At 38.1% G+C, this 26,354-nt stretch overlaps 2 protein-coding genes across 3 annotated transcripts in view; one reads left to right on the top strand and one right to left on the bottom strand.

Annotated features, from left to right (window-relative positions):
• kiaa0825 (KIAA0825 ortholog) overlaps positions 1-6,350 on the bottom strand; it is a 161,538-nt gene extending 155,188 nt beyond the window's left edge. The window contains exon 1 of the mRNA XM_015373303.1: positions 6,016-6,350. The gene's annotated coding sequence lies outside the window, so the exon portion shown is untranslated. The remainder of the gene's footprint in view (positions 1-6,015) is intronic.
• Positions 6,351-6,665: 315 nt separating this feature from the next.
• The window catches only part of slf1 (SMC5-SMC6 complex localization factor 1), a 41,504-nt gene continuing 21,815 nt past the window's right edge, over positions 6,666-26,354 (top strand). The window contains exons 1-15 of one of the 2 annotated variants that reach the window (XM_015373323.1): positions 6,666-6,869; positions 8,890-9,001; positions 11,360-11,438; positions 11,572-11,797; positions 11,867-12,020; positions 14,627-14,749; positions 14,902-14,967; positions 15,481-15,627; positions 15,950-16,119; positions 16,282-16,416; positions 17,427-17,580; positions 17,682-17,850; positions 18,086-18,231; positions 19,537-19,634; positions 23,268-23,347. In XM_015373323.1, coding sequence (XP_015228809.1) covers positions 6,838-6,869; positions 8,890-9,001; positions 11,360-11,438; positions 11,572-11,797; positions 11,867-12,020; positions 14,627-14,749; positions 14,902-14,967; positions 15,481-15,627; positions 15,950-16,119; positions 16,282-16,416; positions 17,427-17,580; positions 17,682-17,850; positions 18,086-18,231; positions 19,537-19,634; positions 23,268-23,347 — 1,891 coding nt within the window. In that variant the 5' untranslated portion in view covers positions 6,666-6,837. Of the gene's footprint in view, positions 6,874-8,889; positions 9,002-11,359; positions 11,439-11,571; positions 11,798-11,866; positions 12,021-14,626; positions 14,750-14,901; positions 14,968-15,480; positions 15,628-15,949; positions 16,120-16,281; positions 16,417-17,426; positions 17,581-17,681; positions 17,851-18,085; positions 18,232-19,536; positions 19,635-23,267; positions 23,348-26,354 lie in introns of both variants that reach the window. The other variant, XM_015373324.1, reaches the window with a different exon arrangement.

Raw genomic sequence — 26,354 nt, 5'->3', positions numbered from 1 at the left:
CTCCTGTGGTCTATGATAATGTGATAGTTCCTGAAACAGGTGTCCTATTAGATTGCACAAATCAATTTACTTGCAACACACAAAACAAAGACAGTAGATCATATAGAAAAGGCTTTTTTTAACCCCCTGCATCTTCATATTCAGTAGGAAAGCTCTTGATCAAAATGCATTACCTTAGTCTCAAAAGCTTTCTACATACTGACAACACAGTTAGAGAATACAGATAACCCCATCAAATAAATAAACAATGAGGTTAGATCCTACTCAGTCAAGAGTTCAAATAAACAACTCATCTCCTTAGGTGTCTACTAGCAGTGAGGTCCTCCCCTCCTACCCCATGGTGCTTAACGCTGGCGCTAACAACCAATCCCATGTCGGTGCTGCGCTGCTGGGTCTCATATCAACACTGTCATCAGCACGAGTCAAGTGGAAGGTAATGGAGAGTGTCTGTGTCAATTTGGCTTTCTCACACTCCGTCTCTCGCCCTTCTCCTCGTCATCTGCTCTGATTTTAATAATCCCTGTCAAACTCCAAACAGCTCCCTGCACGCAGCCCTGCTTCCTCGCTGCAGCATACAGTCGACGCCACTCTCCCTGACAGGGTAGACAGGAAGCTCAACATTCATTTAGCCTGCACAAAGGGAGGCCTGTCCAGCTGGACAAATATTATTTTCCTCCGCTGACAGCCTCACCAGTTAAGCTTGTCCTTTATTATTTCTCCCCCTCTTCTTCTCTCTTACTGCTTACCCTCATCATCACGCTCCCTCCGCGCCACTGTCTGAGAAGGGGTCTAAATGCAGGCATGGTTGAATAGGGGGAAGAGTTTTCACTCAGTGAATTTAAAGTTTACTATTTTGATAAAGTTGAAGAGCAATTTAAGGGTGGGTTATAAAAATACATCCCGGGGGGTTGACATCTCACAGTGCAACGCTCAATCATCAAAAATAGAAAAGGTCTGGTGCAATTGAAAATCTACCAAGCCATAGCTGTAACCCTGAACTGACAGACGCAGCAAAAAGAGCCGACAGAGCTGTGGTAACTCTGGAAGAGCTGCAGAGATACACAGCTCCATCAGGACAACATGTTGACAATAAAACTATGAGTCATGCACTTCAGAAATGTGCCCTTTTTGGAAAAAAATGCTAATGTTCAAAGAAAGCCATAAAAACTCTAGTTTGATATTGGACAACAACCATATAAGGGTACTAAAAAAATATGATGAAGAACATTTGGCATGTAGGGCAACACTTAGGCCTGCATGTCAAAACACCATGGGTGGTGGAAAGCCCTGCACACCATGGCTAAAGCCTAATCAGTGAGATACAGGGATGTTGTTTTTTAGTGTTTTTATTGCCTTTTATTTATTTTTATTTTTTTAACAAGGACATGAAAACTGGTCAAGTTATACATGTCCTTGTTGTCAAGGATACACGACAGTCCTTTGAAAAACATCTAATTTAGGCTGCAAAATGCTTGACATTGAAACAGAGGTCCAAATTACAGCAAGGAAGCATCTCTGAACACGCCGCCTACGAAACGATTAAATGGTTCAGATTAAAGTACATGTATGTGTTAAGATTAGAGCTGAACAATTTATCATATTTGCAAACAGAAGAAAAATTCTATTTCCAAATCACAGAAGCAACCAAGTTTTAATCTTATAACATTTTACGAGATTAAGACACCCGCTTTCTCTCTCCAGCCCTTAAGGTTGCTGCTATGTACTTAAATTTGATTTTGGTGCCACATAGAAGGGTAAAGACGGTTGCAGCTACATGTATGTGAGTAAAAAGTAACTCTCTTCTATGCAACGGCAAAGCCCTGTTACAATGTCCCCGGACAAGAAAGCATTCAAGACCATGAAATCCTGCAGTCAAACAATTGAGTGATCAGTGCAAAGCAAAACTGTATAAAATTGCAATATATATTGTTTATTCTCAATGCACCTTTTTCCTCCTTGTTTGCACCTTCTTTAACTTCTATGCCAATATGTGACAAGTGAATTTCTCCGCTGTGAGATCAATAAAGCTCATCTTATCTTATCTTATCTTATCTTATCTTATCTTATCTTATCTTAAATTTCCAAAGTTTTGTAAAGTTAAAAAAAAAAAAAAAAGAGAAAATAGAATTTCTATTTTTGGCAAAAATCGAACACTCCAGACCTAAATTCAACCAAGAATGTGGTGAAAGGCTTAAAATTAATGCTTATAGAGAAATTAACAGAAAAATCTAATTTCACTGAGCTTGAACTATTAAGAAAAGGTTGACCTGATATAAGACTCCTTTCCTGTTTAGTTTCCATTTATTCCCAGTTCAAATATATTTCAACACTTTCAGGTGGTTTATCACCTTAAATCCCATAGAAACACATTGAAGTTTGTTGTAATGTCAAAAACGAGGAAACTTTCAAGGGATATAAAAATGTATATAAACAAAATAAAGTATGTTATTTAGAGCATTTCTGTGCATGCATGTCTTTTCATTAACCGTTTGCAAATTATCACTGATTTATTGGGGTTAAATGGTTACAGATTCATAGATGGTGGGTTTGAATGTCTATAATTTCTGCTTTCAACCTCCTGACCTGCCAATCCATCTTTAGGATGAGAGTATAAGTGAAGGTGAGTGTGGTAGGCAGCACACAGGGCCTCATTAGCACAATAGTTTTAATCGTCCAGTCTCCACTGTCTTGTCGTTAGCTCTTTAGAAAGCAGATGTTGGATGAGCTCCTGCGTGTTTGAAAGATATGCAACAGGGACGACTGGGCTCAGCAATGAGACTCAGACTGCCTGAGACGTCAACTTCACTGTTAAAACAAGGGGAAGGAATGTTGCTGCACTCACATAAACACGCACATAGACACACACATCACTTTCCTATCTCTCCTGCTGCTGCTTGTCTACTCCAGCTAGGCTACCACGCCGCCCCATTTACAGTAATGAGTTTGTCCTGAAATATTTAGCAGCGGATCCCCCAGGCTGCCGCTGTAAAACCACTTAGAACATGTCAAGTTAGAGTCAACATTTTTTTAAAGGGAGTACCTAAACAGCCTCTGTTCAGGAAACATAAATTAAACAGGTGCACTTCCTAAGATCAAAACAAAGCTGAAACCTATCTAATACCTACCCCACAGGGGGAGGGCATTGCTCAACAGTGATTTTACCACCCAAAAACACAGCATTGCACTGCTTTTTTTAATTTTTTTTAAGGAATGCATTTTTTTTTTTTTACGTCACTTGCTTTTTAAGCCAACGTTTGGCAGCAAAATTTGTCGACAGTATAAAGTCCAATTCTAAATAAAATTAAATAAAACATTTTTTATCTGATAAAAGGAAAAAGCCTAATAAAATACACTAAAGTGATCAAACTTTAAATATTTTTTTGTCAATAAACATGATCTTATCACTTTAAAACCTGATTTATAGGCAAATATTAGATAATGCAACTGAACGCTTTAAGGCACTTTACATATGTTATGCCATGCATAATCTTAGTTAGAATGAAAAGTACATTTTAACCCTTTAAAGCCTGATCCAAGAATAAAACAAAACAGAAAGTTACTTTTTTTTGGTTTGAAATCCTTATTTGGCCTTTTAACAAAATATGTAAAAAGAAAAAACAGAAATACATTTTTGATATTAATAATTTATTACTATGCGATAAGTCAAGATTATTTTTTGTGTAGTCTTCTGCCCTCTGTTATCAGGCATATCTGATTGTGTACAATAGGATTTTGAGCAAAGTTTTTACCATTAAATTATGCAAAAGGTGTCAGACGCAAAACATTTCAGAAACTGTATGTGTCAAATATGATACATTTGGCATTACAGGGTTAACATATTGATTAAGCTTTATTAAACACCCTGTGCCGACATGTAAAATGACTAAGCAGCCTTGTTCGATAAATAATAAGCCAAAGGTAGGTCACCAAGGCACATGAAAGTGAAGTAGTTAGTTAATATATACTATTGGTGTCGTATAGGCTAGGAAATGATAAAGTTTAAAGTATTTGTTGGATGAAATAAATATTTTTCAATAAAACAAAAATTATTTCCGCTGAAAGGATTCAGGTTATACCTACATAAGTTTAACCTCTCTACTGAATGCAGTTTTCCCATTTTTTTTTGGTAAATAGTCTGTAACTGTTTTTATGCACAATTATTAAATGCATGCACACTTATCAAATTCTTCCGCTAATTTGCACATTTGATTTTAACTGAGTATCCACATTTAGAAAATATATTTTTATGTAATATTGTCCCATAATTGTGATTCAAGCACCCACATTTTCCAATTTTGGAATAATAAAGGTATCCTACTCCAAGAAAGCCCCAAATTAAGTTCTACAAAAAGTTGTATTGCCACCTATTATCACTTACTATCATAACATAAATAACAGAAAATACCAGAAGTCCATGTCGGCCACCCCTCAATTTACCTTGTCAAAGTAGTCCTACATTTCCAAAGGTTGCAGGTCAGGAATAAGAATTTATTCTGATTTCAAAAAGAGCTGGTGCTGCACATTTATATAATTATATAACAGCATAAAACCCCTCATTCTTTATAGATTCCTGATCCATCATATCGGTCCAGCTACGCTGTATGGAGCATTAATTAATTAACAGGCACAAACTTCTTCTATTGGTCAAGTATATGGATCAACTGAGATCCTTTGTGTAAAAATACATTTATCTATCAGAACCAGCATCACCATCCTTAGCAATTTGAGCTGCTTTAATTTGTCTATTGACTCCAACCAGCAGTATTTGATCCAGACCTTCATCAATGAGCCTCCTGGTGTCTCCAGACAGGGGCGGAGCTAGATGGGGGGCCAGGGTTGGCCATGGCCACCCTTAGCCAATCATTGGCCACCCCTGTGGTCACCCCTACCATTTTTGTCTCTCAAGTAGAATATTCAAAACAATTAATTTTATATATATTAATAATTACTCGTCAAAAAAACCCACTGTAGTTAATTATGCACATCAGTATACCAACATTAGAGATGATTTTGAGTTATATGCCGTAAAGAGAAAATGATGCGTCTCTGCAAGTCATCTAAGAGTCTTCAGTGAAATTATGGATACTGTAAATAAGTGTTTTAATAAAACCCTATTAAATTATCAATTTATGTAGATATCAGTACTTATAAATATCAATTTAATGTAGAATTATATTGATACAAGTAGGTAAGTGACGACAATGGAAAAGATGTTCGCTCCAGAACTCAAACCACAAAAAATTTGATGCAATACTGCTATTATCTAGACAGATGTTTAAAAATATGCCTCTATTTGTTAGCAAAGGCTGTAGGAAACTAGTTTGTCTTTATTTAGAAATGTGAAAGTTGTGCTTGTTCCTGTTGGAACAGTGTAGAGTGACTCTGAGGTTTTGTTTTGGCGCCTATCCACTTTTGGCCACTCCTCAGTTTACATTGGTTATTTCATGGCCACCCTTATACAAATTTTCAGGCTGCATCTCTGTCTCCAGATCTTAGATATCACAAATGACCCCTATTAAACCCATTCAAATTCATAACTTTTCATAATTTCATTCCTGCCTCCAACACATTTAATAACAAAAATGATGCTTTTTTAACAATAAAACAGATTTTATGGAAACCTAATATTGCCTAACCAAGACAACAACAAAAACTGTATAATCAAATACCAATAGAGTAGGATTTATCAGATGGACTGTTACATATCAAGGTTTCAGCTTCAGAGTTTACTCAGTTTGGTTTGAAGCTCGTGCCTGATCGCTCCCTTTAAGTAGCGCGCGTGCACGTCAGCAGCAGACTTGTTGACAGCCAGCAGCTTGGAGTGACACAAAGCTTTCAGATCACAGCGCTCAAGAAAAACCGGATTTGTCCCACCGCGGATTTAGCATCAGATCCGTAATTTGAACAAACACCGGGAATCAATCATTAAAAGCTCATATTTATTTATATACATGCATTTCTCCAATCGTAAGATCAGAAGTTACAGCTTCAGTGTTTTGCTTGTTAGTGTTTTACCTCTTCCAAATTCCTTTTAAATCCAGTCCGAGTTAATCCTCCACAAGAGAGGGACGCATCATCTACAGTCACTTCCAGTAGATACTGATCCGCGATTGGAATTTAAAAATACCACAAAAAGAGTAAATGAAGACATTGGATTTGTCGCTATGTATCATTTCTTTTCCTTACAACAAACCCGCAATCATTACAGTTTTAAATAGCTTTATGGTTCGGTAACAACCAACTGCCTTCGCATCTCTGTGGGATAAATCTGCTGAATCTTTCCAGGGACTGAAGAGCTGAAATAAAGGCTACCCGTTATTCAAGCACTACGATAATCCTGTTGTAATGAATACTTCCGTAAGCCGAAAGCGTCCGTGACAACAACCCGGAAGTAACTATGAAAAGACTTCCGCTTAACGGGACGTACCATGTAACTAGCTTAAATGGGGAACTCGCTATTTTATTAACTCGAAAACTAAAATATCAATATAAAAAGAATCTTATTAACAAAATATCATAATCAGTGTGTATTATATAATATTTATTTGAAGAATCGATAGCTTAAAAGTATATTTGAAAAAAACAAAACGCGTGTGTAGATAAATATCCCCCCTTTTATGATAAATTTGCCATCTTGTGGCTTTTTCTCTTTTTTTTCCATCCGGGGAGAGAAATCGGCCCAAAGTATAAATATTGGACTTCTTTACAATACTGTACACAGTTAATGCGAATATTTTTTTTAATGGCAGTGTTGAATACATTGTTAGAGGGATCATCAGTGCAGTAACGGCTGTTATTGTGGGTGTTTGTTTACTGTCAGAGTTTTGGCGCGCCTGGATGCGATTGGAAGTCATCGTCACTTGCATGAGGAAGGTATCTGTTTAATACCACTGATTTCTGATAATACGCATGTAAATACTCATAAATATCCACTGTATAGATTAAGGTATTGTTTGAGATCCGGGATAAAAATAGTAATACACCCTAAAAATGTTGAATCGGATGTTTGTCATTCAAAACTAGACGCAGGTTCATAACTGACACGAAAAAAGACGAATAAAAGCACAATTACACGATTTACGCAACAAACAATGAATGTTTCAAAGGTAGGAGACATATTTTTGATGGAGTTGTTAATATATGTGGGCGTTAGCAATCAAAAAAGGAAACAGATTACAACATTGTATGTTGTGACATATTGGTACAAAGAGACTAAAACAGTTTGCAGAGATTTGGTGCAAAAAACAAACAAGTTTAGAAGAAGACTTAGCTGTTTTTTTTTCTGTTTTTGGATCTTGCTTTCTGACTTATTAATGGGAGAAAGCAATAAATTGAAAATAAATCTGTTTCTGGTCTCTGGACTATTCACTGCTTAATGTGATTGTAAATATCTGCTAAAAAAAAGTACTTTTTTTTTCACAGATTTTATATATGATTTCATAAATTTATAAAACAAATACTTTCTTGTCCAACTCATATGATCCTTTTAGGTTTTAAGATACTTAAAGCGACTGTGAACCCAAACAAAAATTTGACTGACATCTAGAAATGTTAGAAAAGTGTTGAATTTTGACATGAATGTTTGTAGGACCTTTAACAGAGTACCTCACTTAACTTAAAACAAAAAATTAATTTGTATGATATAAAGTGAAAAATAAAATAGGGACTTTTTGGGTGAATGTCATTGCCAGACCCACAAGAACGGTTTGTAGTTTTAGAGTCATGTTACACTAGAGTTGGAAAGCATAAGCTGTTTGGACAAGTTAAACAAGTTCACGAAACTTGTCCTGCTCTGCAAAATGCCAACAGTGCTTGACAGTAAAGGTGTAACAGAAGATACTTTAGTGAGATTGTTTGGATGTATTTTGTCTTTCTTAGAAGGTTTAACTAAAGCTCTCTTTAAAAAGAACTTATACTTATGCTCTGATGTTATTTTCTATAAGGAGATTGTCTTTTTTCTGATCCATAAAATCCTTAAAGCAGTAGTTTCCAAATCTAGTCCTACTGTAAATGGGAGGTATCCTGCTTAGTTTACAGTAATTAAAGAATTTTATTGATTTCAGAATGGAGAAATTCACCTATGCATTTAACCCATCCTTTTGGGGAGCAGTGGGCTGCCATTATGCAGCGCCCGGGGAGCAGTGTGTTGTTAAGGGTCTGGCTCAAGGACCCAGAGTGGCAGTCTGTGGGAGCTGAACTCAGAACACCTGGGACCCAAGCACAATGCTCTAATGTTGCCTTGATTCAACACAGCTTGATTCAATGTCATGCCACTGGTGACATGCTAACTGGACACCGGTCCAAACAACCAAGCTTGCTCACACCCACAGTAAAGGGCATTTGAAAGTAGTTTGGTGTACTTTTGGAGATGCCACCCAAACTCAGAACAGTTTAGCTGTGAGGCAACATTCCTCACAGATACACCTGCATTTAGCCTTCAACCTAACTGCTTGGGTTATTTAATAGAAGTTTGCTAGAAGGCACTCTCTCTTTCCTCATTAATAGTTCTCCCAAAGTAGAAAAGCATTAAAAAGCCATTCCTAAAAAGCTAAACAAACAATCCACTGGACTTTGTTTCCAAGTTTGAAGATGTTTCACTGCCCATCCATGAAGCTTTTTCAATTCAAAATGTCAGAAATAGTGTTGAGTTCGAGGCTTTATAGAGTGGACCAAAAACAAAGCCTTGTTTTGTCTTAGAAAACAGGCTAATTGAAAAGATCCAGCCATTTAAAAAGCCCAGCTCCATATATGTTTGGCCTCCCTTGTTTGGTGTCACAATAAGCCATTTAGGTAGAAATTTTAAGTGTAACAGCAGGATATCCTTCAGAAAATATAATTCATTAATTATAATTACGTTATAATTTTATTTTCTGCCTGTGTGTTTTTCAGGATGGAGAGCTGCCGCCATGTTTTCCAGATCTCTGGCATCAAAGCCAGGGACAAGAAGAGATCTTTGATTAAGGGCATCTATCAGCTGGGTGGAAAATACCTTGGAGGTTCAGTAAGTTGATATTTTTATGATTATGTTGCAGAATTACATGTTTGTTTGTTTTTTTTATTTGGTAATTCAAAGATGTAAGATTCAAGAACATTTTTGCACAGTTCCTTTCTCAGTCATTTTAAATAACTTGCTGCCGACATTTTGCACATCTTCACCATTGTTGCTATTTCTTATTGTATTGGTTATTTATCCTTCTTTTACTGACTACACTATGTTTTCAGAACACCTTTCTGCTGTACAGCACTTATATTTTTAACCTTTTTTCACTTTATTCAGTTTTTTTATACATATACATTTTTTGTCTATACCTGTGTGACCTTTTTTAATATTGCCTGTTGCTTTGCTGCTGTTACAACTACATTTCCTCATTGTGGGACAATAAAGGGATTTTCTATTCTAATTCTCCTTTTTTTACACCGTTACCTCTGTTTTTAAAAGTTGCTTATTTTCACCAGGCTTCTGCTAACATACATGAATAACCCCAGGTGCAAAAAAAACACTACAGGTTGCCTTATATCAAATATTGCTAATACCTGACAGAAATGTGGAAATTCATTTCTAAAGTAGCATTTCTCATTCAGCTCATCCTTTAAAATGAAGGGATTATGCATGTTTGGATTCATTAAAGGCATCGTGGCGGATTCTTGCAAATTTTTGTAAAGACCCGCCCTCTTCACTTTAAAAAAATGCACATGCACAACCCTGTACTCGTTCCCTAGAGGGAACGCCTGCTAAACACATGCTAGAGCAAGCATGAGCCCTCGTGCACGCTCTGTTTAAAAGCTGCTGTTTGCATCGCTCAAGCTTACTTTCTAAAAGAAGATTTGCAATTTTTCCACTATGTCAGACTCACCACTAAGTGAAGGGGACAAGCACGTAGGACGGCCTTACTTAAACATATCACCAAAATGCTTGACAATTAGGAGGACCACTTATTTTGATGATCCACCCAGAAAAAGAACATCCTCCACTACACCTTTAATCGTCCATTTTCCCTCCAACCACTTGAAAACCATCTACAAAACTCAGCTTCTGCTTTTCAAGGTTACTGAAGGTTCTTCATTTGTTTTATAGGCTTCAAAATTATCATCTAAATTATCTGACTTATTTTGCAAAATACTTTGTTTTTCAATAATAAAAAGGATCATTTATATTTTTTCCCACATCTTTGTGAAGGTGTTGTTCCTAAAAAGTTTTGAACTGTATTAAAAGACACTGCTTTCTGTGACATTACATATAAATGTAAGTGCATAGAAATATGAAAATACTAGATGCTTTATTTACTGATGGATATCTTTGTCACAAAGGCTGTAAATTTACTGTAACTAATCTGCAGAGTTTTGAATAACGTCGAAACCATTACAGATGTTGCCGGATCTTTTGCGATTGTAGCTTCATGTTTAACCAATAAGGTTAAAACATTTTAAGAAGTTCCAAATATTCACTGATGATCATGCAGTTCAGATCCTTTTGCTAAGGACTACATTCAAAACAAATCCTCGATATCGCCAAATTCACTGACATATATTGTTTAAAAAATGATCTGCTTCATTAGGCATAAGTACAGTGTTATGATTACATGATCCACATCATTTTCTTGGTAAAAGTTTAAAATTATGTGGAAGGGTTTTATTTATTCCGAAACATCAACATTGTTTTCATACCAATCTGCACACATGCCTTTTTTCATTATTTTATTTGACATATGTCCAAAGGAGAAGCCAAACAAAACATTTATCGATCCAAACCTTTAAGAATTAGTCAGCAATTATTAAAGTATATTGACCACAAAATCTAAATTGTCAGAAAGTCTTAACTAGGGGGCAGAAATATTTACTATATTTTCCTTATTTTCTTTTGAGTGTTTCTAGAGAACAGATCATTTTGAGCTCTGTACTCTACGTGAGTTCTTTGGAATCCGACTAAATTAGACCCTCTGCCAGAATAATGAGAAGTATATTTACTATTGTATGCAACTGTAGTATTTTAAAAACTATTATATATAAATAATAAGCGTGCTTTACATTGGTGTTTGTTCCCTGAGACAGATGCGGCTACACTGCAATTTTCCAGCTTGGGATTAATAATGTCTGTCTGTCTTATTTCTTTTTTTTCTTTCTCTCTTTTTCTTTCTTTGTTTCCTTCCTTCCTTCCTTCCTTCCTTCCTGACTGAAGTACAATTAAATAAATGTGCAACTTAATCTAACACTGTTATGGGTCTTTTATAATTCTTGAATAATATTTTTACCTGTACTTTCTAGCTAATTTTTTCAACAATTTGTACCTGAAGAAACACATTTTCTTTGACCTTTCATTAGTCATCCTAATTATTTGACTCTTCTCATGTATATTTTCCAGATATATAATTACTGCACCACTCATCTCATAGTCCCCCAGGTTTTGTCCAGTGAGAAGTTCTTTGCAGCTTGTGCAGCAGGTCGGTTCTTACGATTATTATTGGATAATCAATGATGTCTTAAAACGATATTGTTATTTTCTATATCTAAAAAGCTGGTTTATTGTTATCCATTCTACTCCTGAACACTAAGTGGTTTTACTTCTACCTCCAGGCAAGTGGGTTGTGACTCCTAACTACGTGTTGGAAAGCGTGAAGAATGGCTCCTGGCTGCCTGAGGGGCCCTATGAAGTGGCTATTTTCACCAACTCCTCAGCTGCTTTTCACCCCGTCAGACAGTGGAGGGAAAAGGTGACCAAAGGTAGAATTACGGGGGCTTTCCAGGGTTGGAGAGTTCTACTCATGGTCCAACAGCCCTCTAGAAGAGCCATGTTCAAACGGTGAGATTCCACCTAGATATAAATCCCCCACCAAAAACTCACGTATTAATGACATTTTTTATCATCTAGGCTGCTGAAAGCTGGCAGAGCAGAGGTGTACAACTCCCCTCCTCCTACATACACTTCCATCAGTCATGTCATAGCAAAGCCTGTTACGGAGAAATCAAAATCCCAAAATGCACCTTGTTACCCTGTGAGCCACATCGTCCAACACCTCTTTGGGGTAAGTTAAACATATAATTCTGATCTTTCTAGGGTACTTATTCACCTTGAACTTTTCAAAAAAATTATTTTATATTTAGTTTTCATAGATTTACCTTTAAGTCCTCAGGGTATCTTTTAGGGAATATTGGCTAACCACAAAGCTAAATAAAAAGCAAGACGTGCACTAGAGAGTAGACATGCACTGATCCATTTTATACCAATACATGGACCAGGCGTATTAGCCGATACCGCTACTGTTGAACGAGTTAACTGTATACCTCGCCATGTGGTTAAAGGCATCTTATGTGACACAAGCACTGTTAAAAAAAAGTAATGAAAAAATAACACAGGTTAAATCATCACTAGCTGCTGTGTACGCTTTGCTTGATGATGTCATCAGCATTTCAATCTTACAAATGAAGTCATTAGATCCATATAAGTTTATTGATGTTTATGATATCAGTGACACCAGAAATTACCGGATCAGAAAGCTGGATCGGCTAATTAGTCAATATCTGAACTGATATCGGAGCCACCTATAGGGCTGCAGCATAACTACCAATCAGGTCAGAGGGAAAGATGTTGATTATCAGAGTTTGTTTATTAAAGATTTAGGGGAGTGACGGCCTAATGGTTAGGGTATTGCACTTGGAATCCAGAGGTTCTGAGTTCAAGCCCCACTCCCACGGACTGCCACTCTGGCTCCCTGAGCAAAGACCCTTAACCCCACACTGCTCCCCGGGCACCGCACAATTGCAGCCCACTGCTCCCCAAGGGGATGGGTTAAATGGGTTAATTTTGTTTTTCTGTACTTGTGACAATGTAATGACTAGGAGTTCTAAATCGATGAATTTCGATTCGATCTGTTTTTACAATAATGAAAGTTGTTCAACTGTGTTTCAAAATACTCATGTATTTTAATTTTTCCTGTCATATTAAACACAAAGTGCAAACTTGTAAATCAGACAGTTTAAACTTGAGATGTGAACAAAGCTGTCTAAAAAGTGCAAACTTGTTTGTGAAAAGTGAAAAAGTTAATCCTCACTCAAGCAAGCAGGCGTGACCCAGCAGGGAAACAGCAGACATTCATGAGCTGCATTATCTCCACTGTACAAACCATATTTGCAGTGTTCTGTAACAACTACAGGGTGTTTGCTGTTCAAACCCCATTTGTTAATGCCTTCAGTCAACCTATTGGGTATTTAGCCACTATTTAGTGGGAAGTCACCTTAATGTCACATATCCAGCACATTATCTTTAGCTGTTTCAAATCCAAAATGGTTCCAGACATCAGACGTCAGTTGGGACAACTTGGTGAGTGGTGTGTTACTTGGGTCGGCATTGGCACACGCCTGCTCATTTAAATGCGAACGTCACGCGCGTCACAATAAAACTAATCGATCTCATTCCCTACACATCGATTTTTGCAAAAATGTAAAGGAATCGATTCAAAATTGATTAAATCGATTTTTTTACCCAGTCCTAGTAATGACAATAAAAAAACTGAAAAAAATTTTTTTTGCTGAGCATTAAATAATTCATCATTGAAAACGGAAATGCTGGCACAATTGATTTAAAAGTTATTACAGCTCACTTAAGTTGCCACAGGTGTAGGGAATTAAATTCTTAGGAACATGGAGTGTTACGACCAGCGTTTGTGAAGGTATGGCTCAGAAACTCAGTGAAGTCCTCCTAAATGTTCAACTATCTGCAGTTAGCAGAGTTTATAACAAAGTGGAAGCAACCGGTAGTGAGAGGAAGTCCTTTCCTGTCCATGGATTAGGAATGAAATATCACCTATATTCATATGAGTCGAAGCCGATGAGTGGATTCCTCTGGAAATATAGTGTGTTAAATACACATGAAGGAAATCTGACCTTTTTTCAACAATAACAAGTTTGTGGAGTTATTTAAAGGAACACACTGAGTGATGCAGACAGTGCAGTGTTCAGGTTAGGTGAGACCAAAGTTGGACGCTGTTATTCCTAGCAAGAAGCATGTCAGTTGCTGCTTAATGCTGTGGGAATGCTGAGACAGGGAAGCTGTTTAGAATTAAGAAGATAAATTGGTGAAATTATAAAGTAGAAAGTCTGTGGTAAGAAAAAGGGAAGGTTTAGAACTACATCTCTGAGAAGTTATGCAAAAGTTACAGAGTTAATATGGAAGCACTGACGTGTGAAACTGACCCAGGTAGAGTTCAGACATAAATTGGACAGAGCGTCTCTTGTAAGACTTGAAAATATTGTTCACAAAAACGATATAAATCCAGTGTGACTGATGTTTTTTGTTGATTTGCAAAGATAAACTGGCAAAGATCTCCGCCTCCAGATGTAAAAATCTGATGGATACTTATCTGAAAAGATTTTTACATAAAGATATTTCTACAAGGTGCTGATCCTGCGTTGCCAGATCCTAGTAGCTCTGTAATAAAGCTACAAATCGATTCCTCTCAGCTTTACATTTTTTTTTTACTTTTCAGGCCCGATACTTTTCCACGAGGTGCCAGATTTGGCCCGCGGCTCTCGAGTTTGACATGTGTGAATTAGACAATAGCATTTTACTATAAAAGAATTAGTTGTTATTATTAAATGATTGACTCGGTATGTTGCCTTTCTTGTTTGACAGAACGATCACATGGGTCTGAGTTGTAACGCCCCCGAGGATTATCAGTCCACCAGGAAAACTGGTTTTCTTGATGGCTTCTCTGATTTGGAGGCAGAACTTAGAAGCTTTGCTGTCAAAAAAGAGGTGTGTTTATTTTTGCAACTTGCTCTAGAGAAGCAACATTGTTCAGATTTCAACAGGATTTGTGAAACGTTCTATTTTCTACATTCTGCTCACTTAATTGACCTTGTTTGCCAGTTCTTTCTTAACATTTTTAATGCGCTTTCTCCCTGCAGGGACGCCCCAGACTGCCCTTCCTTGAATTTCTAGGTTACCGTGACCCTTATCGTCCCCACACACAGGTAGATGTGCATACATATCAACCCCCAGCCACGATCACTGCTATACATTCATCTATGGGCTAAATCTGTGTTTCATCAGGCAGATCAGGTCATTCAATTTCCTTTATGTCATACATTTCAATGGAAAGTGACATCAAGTGCAAGGGCGCATCAAAACCAGGTCACTGATTTAACCACCTCTCTCAACTGATCTGAGAGCTGTGATTGGCAGACCTATTAACAATACTCTCCACCGTCCTGTCCATACTTTACCCAAGTGGATGCCTGTCAGATTGCTATTAGGACTGCTCTTGTATTTCCATTCTGGATGTTCGGAGTCCATATGCTATTTGCCAATAAGCGATGGTTAGAAATGACCCTCAGGAACTGATGCCAACTCACGACTTATTTCGATTACCCTCCTGCCCCCTCGCTTCTCTTCTTTCAACTATCCGTCTGTTTGAGTGCCATGTTTTTTCTCCCCTTCTTCCCTCATGCTTCTTCCGTTTCACCATTGTTCTGTTATTCCTCCAGACAATTGTAGCCGACGTGAGCAACGTTGATAGGATGATAGAGTGCGGCCTATTCAGCGAGGCCTTGGACTCAATCAGAAGCGCTGTGTTTCCAGGCCTGTTGCCACCAGCGGCGTACCTGATCTCCCTCTTGGAGTACGCACAGCAGGTAGGACTGGAGTTACCTGACTGCAGCAATTCCCACCTGCTGCTTTGTGAGCCTGAAGGGCTGTACAAATAGATCTCTGGTTACACAAGACGTGCAGATGTTGATAGATGGGTAAAAGGAGAAGTCCTTTATGTTTTGTACCTTTAATTTTGATTGACTCAACAATTTCATCATTTTTTAAACTTGACGGTAAGAAAAGTCAAGATAAAATTTACTGTTATGTTAAGATCAGAAGCTAGTTAATTTTGCAGTATTGTATGATTCAGTTTATGATGATACATGATCTAGTCCAAAAGTCTCCTGTCGTGTTTACATTGGGTAGGGTAACGCCACGTCCCTGTTCCTGAGAAATTTCCGTCAGGCTATGGAAAACCTGCTCATCACCAATCCTCCTTGGCTGGCTCCCATTGCTGTGAAAAAATACTACGGCCAAGTGCTGCAGTGTCCTCAGTGCAAGACGGGTTTGTGGCCTCTTCTAGAGACAGCCATCAGGTACAGTCCAAGTAAAAAGTAGAATTCTTTGGGTATATTTCTTCCCTTTTATTCTGAAACGGCAATATTCTTATTTTACTTTGTCAGACATCAAGCAGCCTTGGTATTTATGCAATAATCTAATGTGAAAGATCATTTTATATTCACATATGTGATCAAAAGATACTGCCTGACAAGCAGCGACACCTGTCACCCACACCCTGGACCCGCCATGCCAACCTTGGTGCATTTCTACTATGACATCATCTCATTTTGCCTCAAGCTTTTCAAGGGTGAACTCTACTCCATCAGCAGCAGGTAACCGCTTGATAATAAAAACACTCATTTATTTATTTTTTTGTTGTTTTTCTTTTACTGTATTTGAATAACATCTTTAAACATTTTAGACAGCGTCCCATACTGTATGTATAACATTAAGAAAGAAATCTTTGAACGTCACTTTCAATTCTACGATGTCAAAGTTAAATCTTAAAAACATCTTTAAAACATATAAATCTAATTTGGTAGTTTAAGTTAAAATCGAAACTATATCTAACTTATTATATAACGCACTTATGCAACAAAAGTGTAAATTTAACAATACGTTTTTCCAATTACTTTTGCCTCACAATTAATTGAGCTTCCCAAAGTGAAATATTGTGCAAAACCCACATAATCATAGGGAAGAATGCTAAATTCACAGTTGTCCAGCAAGTAATCCTGCTGATCTTAGTATCCAAGCATAATATCGGAAAGTTTAGTGGACGAATAAAATGTGCAAAAAAAAAAAAAAGCTGCACAGCCATCAGAATTAACTGCAGGCTGTAAAGCAAGATGGAGCGTTTTAGAGCCAGTTCTTTATTAACCATAACATACATATGCAGGACCTGGGCAAACACTGTCATATTCCTTCTCTGCATGAAATCTGTCCTGAACAGAGAAAATGTCAAAAGCATCAGGAATGGGCAAAAAAGAAAGAATAGAAAAAGACTGGACTGCTGTAGTGCATAACAGAAATATATCTTTGCTTTTCTGCTTTAAAAATGTTTTAGCTGATGTCTGAGAAACAGAATTTGGGGTTCAGATATCTCAATCAGAACTGAGATATTTTCTTAAAATTTTTATGTTATGTTTAAAAGAATAGAACCGAATATAAAATCCCTTTATCGTCCCACAATGGGGAAATCGTGGCGTTACAGCACCAAATCTATTGATTACATGAATCTTCTTTTAGAATTTTATTTGCAAATAGTAAATAATTCTTCCCTTGATGTTATCTTTTAAGGTGCACCCATAACCACGTTTTTGTGTTTTTGTTTTTTCATCAGAGACTTTGTATTCCCTCACCAAGCACCAGCCCCGTCTGCATCATCTTCGGGTTCTTTGCTTTATGGAACCTTCTGGACGGTGTGGGAACGGACCACGTTGTTGTCCCGCACTGTGAAGAAACTCCTTCAGCTCCTAACAGAAGCTGCTATTGTGGTAAAATCATTCAATCTAACGCACCACTTAAAGTGTCCTGGTCTAGCTGTTTTTCACAGCGCTCTCTCTTATCATTGGCATAATGTTTATTCTTACTGCAGGACTTTGCTGAGGGGGGAGAGAAGCAGGAGCTTTATTTAGCAGACACTCTGTTGGACCTTCTGTCTGTGTTGGTGGAGTTTTGGTGTCAGCAGCACTTTAAGCTGAATCAGAGCCTGGTTGAAAAGGGCCTCAAAGACCTGTCAGAGCACCTTGCTGTTGTTAGTCAGGGTATGTATGGAAAGAAAAATGCATTCTGTGTCTTTGGAGTCTAGATATTTCCATTAGATTCAAAAAATGTAGTATTGTTGTGTAAATGTAGCTCGTGAAAAACACAGTTCTGTATCGGAACTCTGTTGCTGAATGCAGTGTGTCATGTATTTAGTGATTTGTTTTAAATATCCTCATCCACAAAACATGTTTTTTTAGGTGACCAGACATGTTCCTTTTGTATTTTCCCCTTTAGATTTGCCTCCAGCTGTTCTGGTAGAGCTGGTTTCCAAAGTTCGCTCTTCCAGGCTAAAGTTGGGCATAGCGGATGCCATCTTTAGGAATCTCTGCTACAGAAATGGGTTTGCTGTTGGAGATGAACCTCTTTCTCTCAAAAAAGTGGTACGTTTTAATGACGGCAGTGTTTGTTCCATTCGTTTTGGATTCTGTCTGATGCAGGTGGTTCCACAATCATGCTGTTAACTTTAGATGAATGACGTTTTCATTCCAGAGCATCTACAGAGACGGTAGCAGTCAGACCCAGTAAAATAACAAGTTGTTTTTTTATGCATTTTTTTTTATTATTTTTTTTTTGCAAATATTCTATCCATGCAGATTGCATTAGAAATGGAATATCTAGTATTTGTGAAAACTTTTCTATACATGAGCTTTTTCCATGCAAGGCATTTAGCTGACACTTTGTCATATTTTTATGCTGTTCTGAAAGTTTTTTTATTGTTAAATGTTAACAGATCTTTAATAGGAGCAATTTATAGGTTTCCTTATAGTTAATCCCTTAACTTTAAAAGATTAGTTTATTCTTATGATTATACAACTTATCGAAATTTACAATCTGTTTAGCAGAATCAAATTCCACCAAGTTAAAATTAAATTTTTTTATGTGACAGTGTTTGTTTCTATTGCTCCTATGGTTTAAAATGCTGGAGTGACCAGAATTCTCTCTGGGAGGTGTAGACTACCTTAGAGCTGCTTTCCCCCTAACTGCTGCTGCACACTGCCTGTCAGGTGCTTCACAGTAGGCTTCCACTTTGCTTCATCTGCTTTTATAAAACGACAAACTTGTTTGTTTGGAAATAATTGGGGATGGCAAAATAAGGACAGTCTCGGTCTGAAGGTCTAAAAAGTTTCACTTCATACTCCTTAAGCTGATTTATTTTGTTCAGAAACTACAGGCGGAAAACTATGAACAGCTCTCTGTTTAGCAGCCGCCTGCAAGCTGGCGACTCGACTATTTAATCAGTTTTTGTTTTTCAGAGTTTTGTTGTTTAAATGTTTTTGAATGCCAAACTTTTATAACGGTTGTGAATTTTTAGCAGCAGTAGAAATAATTGTTGTTTTTCTGTTCGGAATAAAAGCATTCAGATGTTTCGATACTTATTATTCTTTTTTATTTGGAGTAAACACCATAAAATGGTGAAACTGGCATTTTTACCCGAGGTGATCAAATTAAGTGGATCTAGAGCGTATTGAGTTAATGCCTTGTTATCTGGGGGTTTTCTTTCTCAGGGCTAAATCTGAAATTCTTCTTAGAAAGTAGTTTTATTCTGTATGACGCATCTGTTCGGATCAAAGGTTGCAATACAACATCTGGTCATGATTCCCTCTCAGTTTCATAAGGATGCTTCCATCCACTCACAGTCTGGGTATTCTGTCCAACCTCCTTCGTGTCCGTTTGACTTCTGACAGGTCTGTTCGTACCTGCCGGCTCTGGGAACCTTTGCTCAGAGTCCCAGCTTCGCTTCCCACATCATAACTGGAAAAACTTCCCACAGCTGCACCAGCAGGTGAGTCATTCAGCCCGTCCGTAAATCTTGATGTGCGTTCTTGAAAAAAGCCTAAAACGGAGCGCATATGAGTAAAATATGAGTTTGAAATAGTGGCTGCACTTATGTTACAGAAACAGAACCTCCATTTGCCCATTGGGGCGAGATGTTTGCATCGCTCATCGTCTTTGTGTGGTTCAGTGAGTCTGAAATAACAGACCTCCACCTGCCTCTGTCCTTTAACAAAAGAAACGGGTGGAAAAGTAAAGATGTGACGGGGAAACTTGAGTGCAAAATGAAACAAAGGAACACCTGGAGGGAGGAGGAGCGTGATGAGGTGAAGAGCAGAGATGCATGAATTTATAGGAGGGTTGGGGGGCTGTGGTGGGGGCTTTGGGAAATCTGGAGACAGGCGAGTAAAAGTCAGATGGAGCGTGAGGAGCTGGCATGTGATGGGTCATGCCCAGGTCTGATATTATCAGTGTTTGCTTGCTGACAGGAGGGGCACACAGGGAGGTGAAAGACACACACACACACACCCAGACTGCCATGATTTGGACAGGGACTCAACAGATAGACTGAGGCATCCCATCAGGGTTTTCTCTTCTCCGCCCTCGCACTCCTTCCCCACCTTTTCGATCTATCCTTGCATATTAAATCCCTCCTCTTGATGCAATCACTCCCGCGCACACTCTCTCTCCCCTCTTTTACCAATATCAGACATCTGCTGTTTCACCAGCAGGTAGTTGGCCCAGAGTAAAGCAGGAGTCACCAGGGAGCAGGTTCATTTGAAGGCTACTGGTTCATGAACTGACCAAATCTCCCTCCCTCTCCGTTTCTTCTACCCTTCCTGCTTTTCTTGCACTTTTACTGCTTTTAGTTAATCTTGACACATGCATGAGCGGAACTGAGCGAAACGCAGAACGCAGCCTGTGTGGAGGAGATAAAGAAATGCCAAAGGGCATGTAAAATCATTTGACCCCAAAAGAAAGAATGGAGTTACAATGACAAAGCCTGTGATAAATTACAGACAGAAAGCAAAAAGCAAATCTTGTTTCCTCATTTTCCATGCTTGAATTCATGATATTGTTCATAATTTCATTGATCTTGGCATTTCCAATCAATTAACACATCTTATGTTGAGGCATTTATTAAGTTAGGCACTTTTCTGAAACTCGACCTTCTATGTTTGCACAGCTGGAAATACTTAAATTCTTAAAGTCTTCCATAATAAATGCCTCAGATTACAAAATAGATATTATAGACCTTAAAATATGTCGCATTTTGTTAAACTCAGATGCAAAACTTTAGGTGGCTCTGCAACAAAATCCTGCTTGTTTATTGATATAAAAAATATGTTTTTTAAAGCGAAATGTAACCCGCTTCCCTTTAACATCTGAATGATGGAGGACATAAGTCTTTTTGTGCGTGTGTGAGGGAGGGTTATACATATGAGAGATGGCGGACGCTTCCTTCCCCTCCAGCAGAGGAGTCGCAGTGAGGGCAGGTGTCCAAGCTGCAGCAGGCTGACAGGGCGACTGATTGACCGACTGTTTGGATGACCGTTTAACTTGCGCTGAATACTGTTAGCAGAAGGGAAGCTGTAATTAAACCGAGATAAACCTCCTGCTGCTTTAATCTGGCCTCATGCGTTGCTCAGGTGCTGGTGTCCTTTAAAGAACCTGACAGCAGGATTTCATTCAACATCCATGTCCAGTTCTATGCAAAAAAAATTTGAAATATCTACTTTTTGGTGATGTTCAAATGTTTTTTTTTCTTATTATCCCTGGATTTTGTGACTTTTTCATTTAGTTGATATAAAAGCAAAATTATAGGTTTTCAGTTTTTTTTTTTACAACATAAAAAGAAAATCCATCTTAAATACTTTTCAGTAATTTTAGATTGATTATAATTTTTGTCATCAGAATTGTTTAGAAATTTGAAGGGAAAATAAATAATTTCCAGTTTGAAAAATCTTTATCCACTTTGTAGGTATATTTAAGTGTTTTTTCAAGAACTCAGATAAAATGATTTAAATTCTTTAAAAAAAATATTTCCACCATGGAATGGATGAGCATGGTCTTGGGCATTAGTGATAAGGTCTCAAGCTCCACCTTGTGGAGTAAAGCCTCAGATTTTGGAGTATAGCCACCGCTGCTACGTGTTAAAGGCTTTAATCGGAGATTGTTTGGATATGTGATCTAGCAGCCTCATGGTCGCCTTTCTTCAGGGGCATTTCTGGATCGTCCCACTAGGAGACTTGGAGCAGATCCAAAATTAACTGGAGTGAATCTACATTACATTTTCCCGCATTAAAATCCTCACGCCTGGATTATTGTTGAATTTTATTGTAATTTTTAAGGTTTGTGAAAATAAAAATAGAGTTTAAAAATTATTTGAAGTTTCAATCTGTTTTCCTCATCCCATCTTTTAAAACGTCCATCCATGAATCTGTTAGTCCATCATAAAACAATCCTCCTCTCCATCTGTTTGCAGTACTGCACATCTTTTTCCGAAAAGAAAAAAAGCAGCGCTGGAAGCTTCACTTCCACCTTTACTCTTTGCTCAGATTTCTAGTTGGATATCTGCATCCTAAAACACTCCCTGCTCCAGATCTGATAACTGTACAACTAGAAGCGTGCTTACTTCCTAAAATGGAAACCCAATCCCAGAACAGCACCTTCTGCCTCCAGCTGATGTGGACAGAGGGGCACTTGGGAATGGCAGTTAGGATGGGGTGGGGGGTGGGGGTGGAGATGAAGAACGGTAGACCCTCATCATAGACCACATTATGGAGTCTCCCTCTCATTCACACACACACGCAGCTTGTCTCATCTGTTCTCATCCCTGTCCTTGCTAATAACAAGCAACGTGACAGGAAGCGTGTTTCCTCCTCAACTGCTGGCAGCTCCTTCCTGGCTTCTGAACAACCCAATTACCAGGGAACAAGCTTCTTCCCTGTAATACGGATGGCACCTCCACTTCGGCGAGGCGTTCGCGCACGTGCGCCGGCGTATACACACAGGACACCTGTCAGGCTCCGTGCCGACAGATTCTCCATACCCACACACAGGACTAGTGACAGCCCACAGCTATTAGCACGCCACCACTTTGAAGAGGTTTCACTTTCTTTTACTAGTTATTTCCCCCTAATGTGCTCGCTCACATCGAATTCTTCATCTCCGCTTTTGAGTTGTTAAGTGGGAGGAAAAGTACTTTGGAGACAGGAATAGAGGCTAGGACGTGTAAAGTGTGTGTGGCCAACACAGCGAGAGGTTTGACAGTTATTGTCAGATTTGATAGAAGGATACCCCGCTATGAGGGATGGAATTTGCTAATGGTATACTCTACTGTGCAATGAATCTGGTCTTACATGCCAACTTTGCTTCACATTTGCTAATGGGTACAGGCAGAATGTGCTAGACTGGCGCTCTAATCACTAAAATGATGCACTCTGGTGATGCATGTTGATGGCAGCATCATACTGTGGGCTTTATGTCAGAGAAGACATCTAGTTAGAACTGATGGGGATGTAGATAGAAGCAGGGGTGGAACAGGGAATTTGTTTTAAGCTGTTAAGGGTGTTTTGGGAGGAATTTTGAGTTTGATTTCAGTGTTGAACTTAATGTTTCCTTCTCAATCTTTTCTGTCTAGAAGTGAGAACCTGCTGGTGACTGAAAAGAGCCCTGAGCAAGAAAACGTCCCCAAAGGCATGAGCAGAGTCAACGCAGCAGGTATGTGAAAACATGGCTTTAGATTTGGAGGATTAGTACCTTTTAATGGACCGAGCCTTGATTGTATTTCATCATTAAAACTAAATGATAGCTCAGTCAGTAACTTCTTGGTCAGTGAAGAGCAGACTGTATGGAGACTGTAATTGATTTGCATCAAACAGGATGTTACTCATATGCAGTCAGATCTATGAAGTCATCTTTTTTAAAAAATTTTAATAGGTTTTACACTTAGTGCTTTTTGTATCATGTCTTCTTTCTTTATCTCCTTAAGTTGCATAGAAACCTGAACTGATACTTTCTGTTTTTCCCATGTCGTATTCACTTTTCTAGAAATAACAAAGGTGTCACTGACGGGGATATTCGGCTTCTCACAAAAAAAAAAACTCTCACATATTAGTACCCAAAGTGTGCCTCAGATCTTCATTTTAGGGATGTTAAATGCAGCAATTAGGGTAGAGCCTCAGATATACGGCGGCCACACTGATGGAACTTCCTGCAATTATAGGCAGCGTACTCCGTGTGAACTCTGGAAAGTGTCAGAGCTCATATCTCCCTCCTCCACCTGATCAGAAAGGCCCCGTGCCGGAGCAAAGGAAGGGTGGAGGGTAAAGAAGAGGCACAGGAGGAGGGAGGGCTGAGGCGGGAGACTCAAGGCTGTTGGCATGTGTTGTTTTCCTGCTACGTGATCGCTATACCGATGTGCTTGGCATTAATTTTTGATGAACCATTGGCACCACATCCTCCCCTCTCGCCCTCTCATCCTTTCCCCTCTCATCCCCCCTTTTCCTCCCTTCTTATTTTTCCTATTACAGGCACTTTTCACCCACATGTGTAAGCTTGCTTTCTTGTATTCTACACATCTTTTCTTTAGAGCATCTAACTTGCCTTGTGGAAGCCCTGTATCTTTGTCACAGTTGCTCAGAGGGCTGGGGGATTTGGGAGCAACATTTTATATATATATATATATATTTTTTTTTTTCCTCTTCTGCCTTTGCTTCTTGAAGCTCAGGGTGGATATCAATTTTAATGAACCTAAATATACTGCACATAAATTGTCAGACAAGAAGTGCTGAGTTTCATTGTTAGAACTCTGTTTGCATTTGGCTGCTCGTCACCGTGGAGATGAACCATTAATGTCAATATTTAGTCTTTCTAAACTTTTTAGTTTTTAACAAAGGCCGCATTTTTCATACTGGTAAAATAACTATTAAAGCCCTTTTTTTCTTTTTCAATAACCTTTAAAGAAAAGTGCTATTTTTTAATGTTTTAAGTTCCCTTAATTAGTACATTTCTAGGCTTTTATGTATTTTTTTTTTATACAGAAAGCGTATTTCTGGATGCCTTTGACTATTAAAGCTTTCTGCGGTTCTTCTATCCAACAGTTGTTTTGGGTAAAACACAAAAACGGTAAAAGTGGACGAGTAGAAAACCAATAAAAACTTTTTATCCTGATAAAACGCCTATGGCAGATAAACTGTTTATGTAACTAAAGAAGAGCATTTTCCATTATAAACATATCTCATATTCTTATTTTTTCAGCTGATCTCCAATTGAAACCTTCTCTTTAACAAACTGTTTTTTTTTGTGTGTGTTTTTTTTTAACATATCCCAAAAAAAAATAAAAAATGTAAGGACATTCCACTAGTAACAAAGAAATCTAGTTTACAAAAACGCAGGGTTTGGAAGCTAACAAAGCACAAAAAAAGTATCACATTAAGAATTTTATTTTTCTTTTGCAAATTGGGCCCATAAAGATGAAGGTCAAATAAAAATCTCTAAAATCTTTTTTAACGAATACTGTAAAATATCATAAGAGTGTCTGGGTTAAAGTGCGTTGCATGTTTTTTGTTCCAAACTTCTGCATAGGCCGTTCTGTTTGGCAAACATGTTCAGGAATAAAGGTGACACTAAAGCTTAACAGTAACCTTTATGAAGCAATGCCTTGTAATATTACATTGAATTCACTTTTTGAGGTGACACATTGATGGAGCCTCATTAAAGAACAAGTGAATTCATAAATTTAACAACAGTTTAGCTGGAGGGAAACCAGGAGCTTAGCAGGGACTGGTGACGTTCTGCTATATGAGGTCAATGTGCAATGGAAAGTGTAAAAAATTAGTAAATGGTCTGAATTTTTTGTAACACTTTCCTAGTCACACTGATCACGCTTATGGCTTTACACTAGAACTACATTCACACAGTCGCTCTAACTAAGGCGCACACATTCTTACACTGATCCTCGTACAATGATCAGGATCATTGTTGATCACCATTTGGATTTTCTCCTCTTACCCTTCAGGAGTTTCCTTCTACCTTCAGCTGCACCCACATTGTGTAGAGGTACCCCTTATGCTCCCAACTCAGAGTTTAGACGAGGTCAGCATGCATTAAGACTGAATACGTTTTTTAAAGCTTCACTATGTAACATTTTTACCTTCCTATATCCGTAAGTCCCTGTTATGTTAATCTAAGTGTTTATGAAAGGTCTGTCGTCTCTCCCTGCATCTCTAGCCAGAAAGTCCCACTAGCAGTGTCGCAGCTCATTTCTCGTCTTTAGACAAACCGCTTTATGGCAGCCCAATGCAACTTCATTAGTGTCCATAGCAACACGCCTCATCGCTGGGCTACACGCAGGTGTTCATAGAACACGATTGTCCTTAGTGGTGTTTTAAACTCTTATGTCTTAAACAGATCCATAAGAGGAAATATAGTAATCTGTTTGTGTCCGAATGCATAAAGTGAATAGAAATACATTATTATTGGCTTTATTAGTAATGGCTGTTAGCATTAAAACAAATATCTGACCCTCGGTTGTTTCTCTCTTGCATCTACAATGCACCACCTTGGCTTTGACGTTATGCTGGTTCTCACTTTGCTTTTTACTAATTGTAAGGTTTAGAACAAATATGCGAATTATGTTTAAATTTGGGTTAGGAAGTTTTTTTTATGCTGATGAAGGTTCTCAGTCATCCAGGTCAAAGTCATTCCGTAAAAATTCAAAAAATAT

Source organism: Cyprinodon variegatus, unplaced genomic scaffold (genome assembly GCF_000732505.1).
Source record: "Cyprinodon variegatus isolate N-32 unplaced genomic scaffold, C_variegatus-1.0 Scaffold85, whole genome shotgun sequence".
Classification (NCBI taxonomy): Eukaryota; Metazoa; Chordata; class Actinopteri; order Cyprinodontiformes; family Cyprinodontidae; genus Cyprinodon; species Cyprinodon variegatus.
This window is presented reverse-complemented; position numbering and strand designations above follow the sequence as displayed.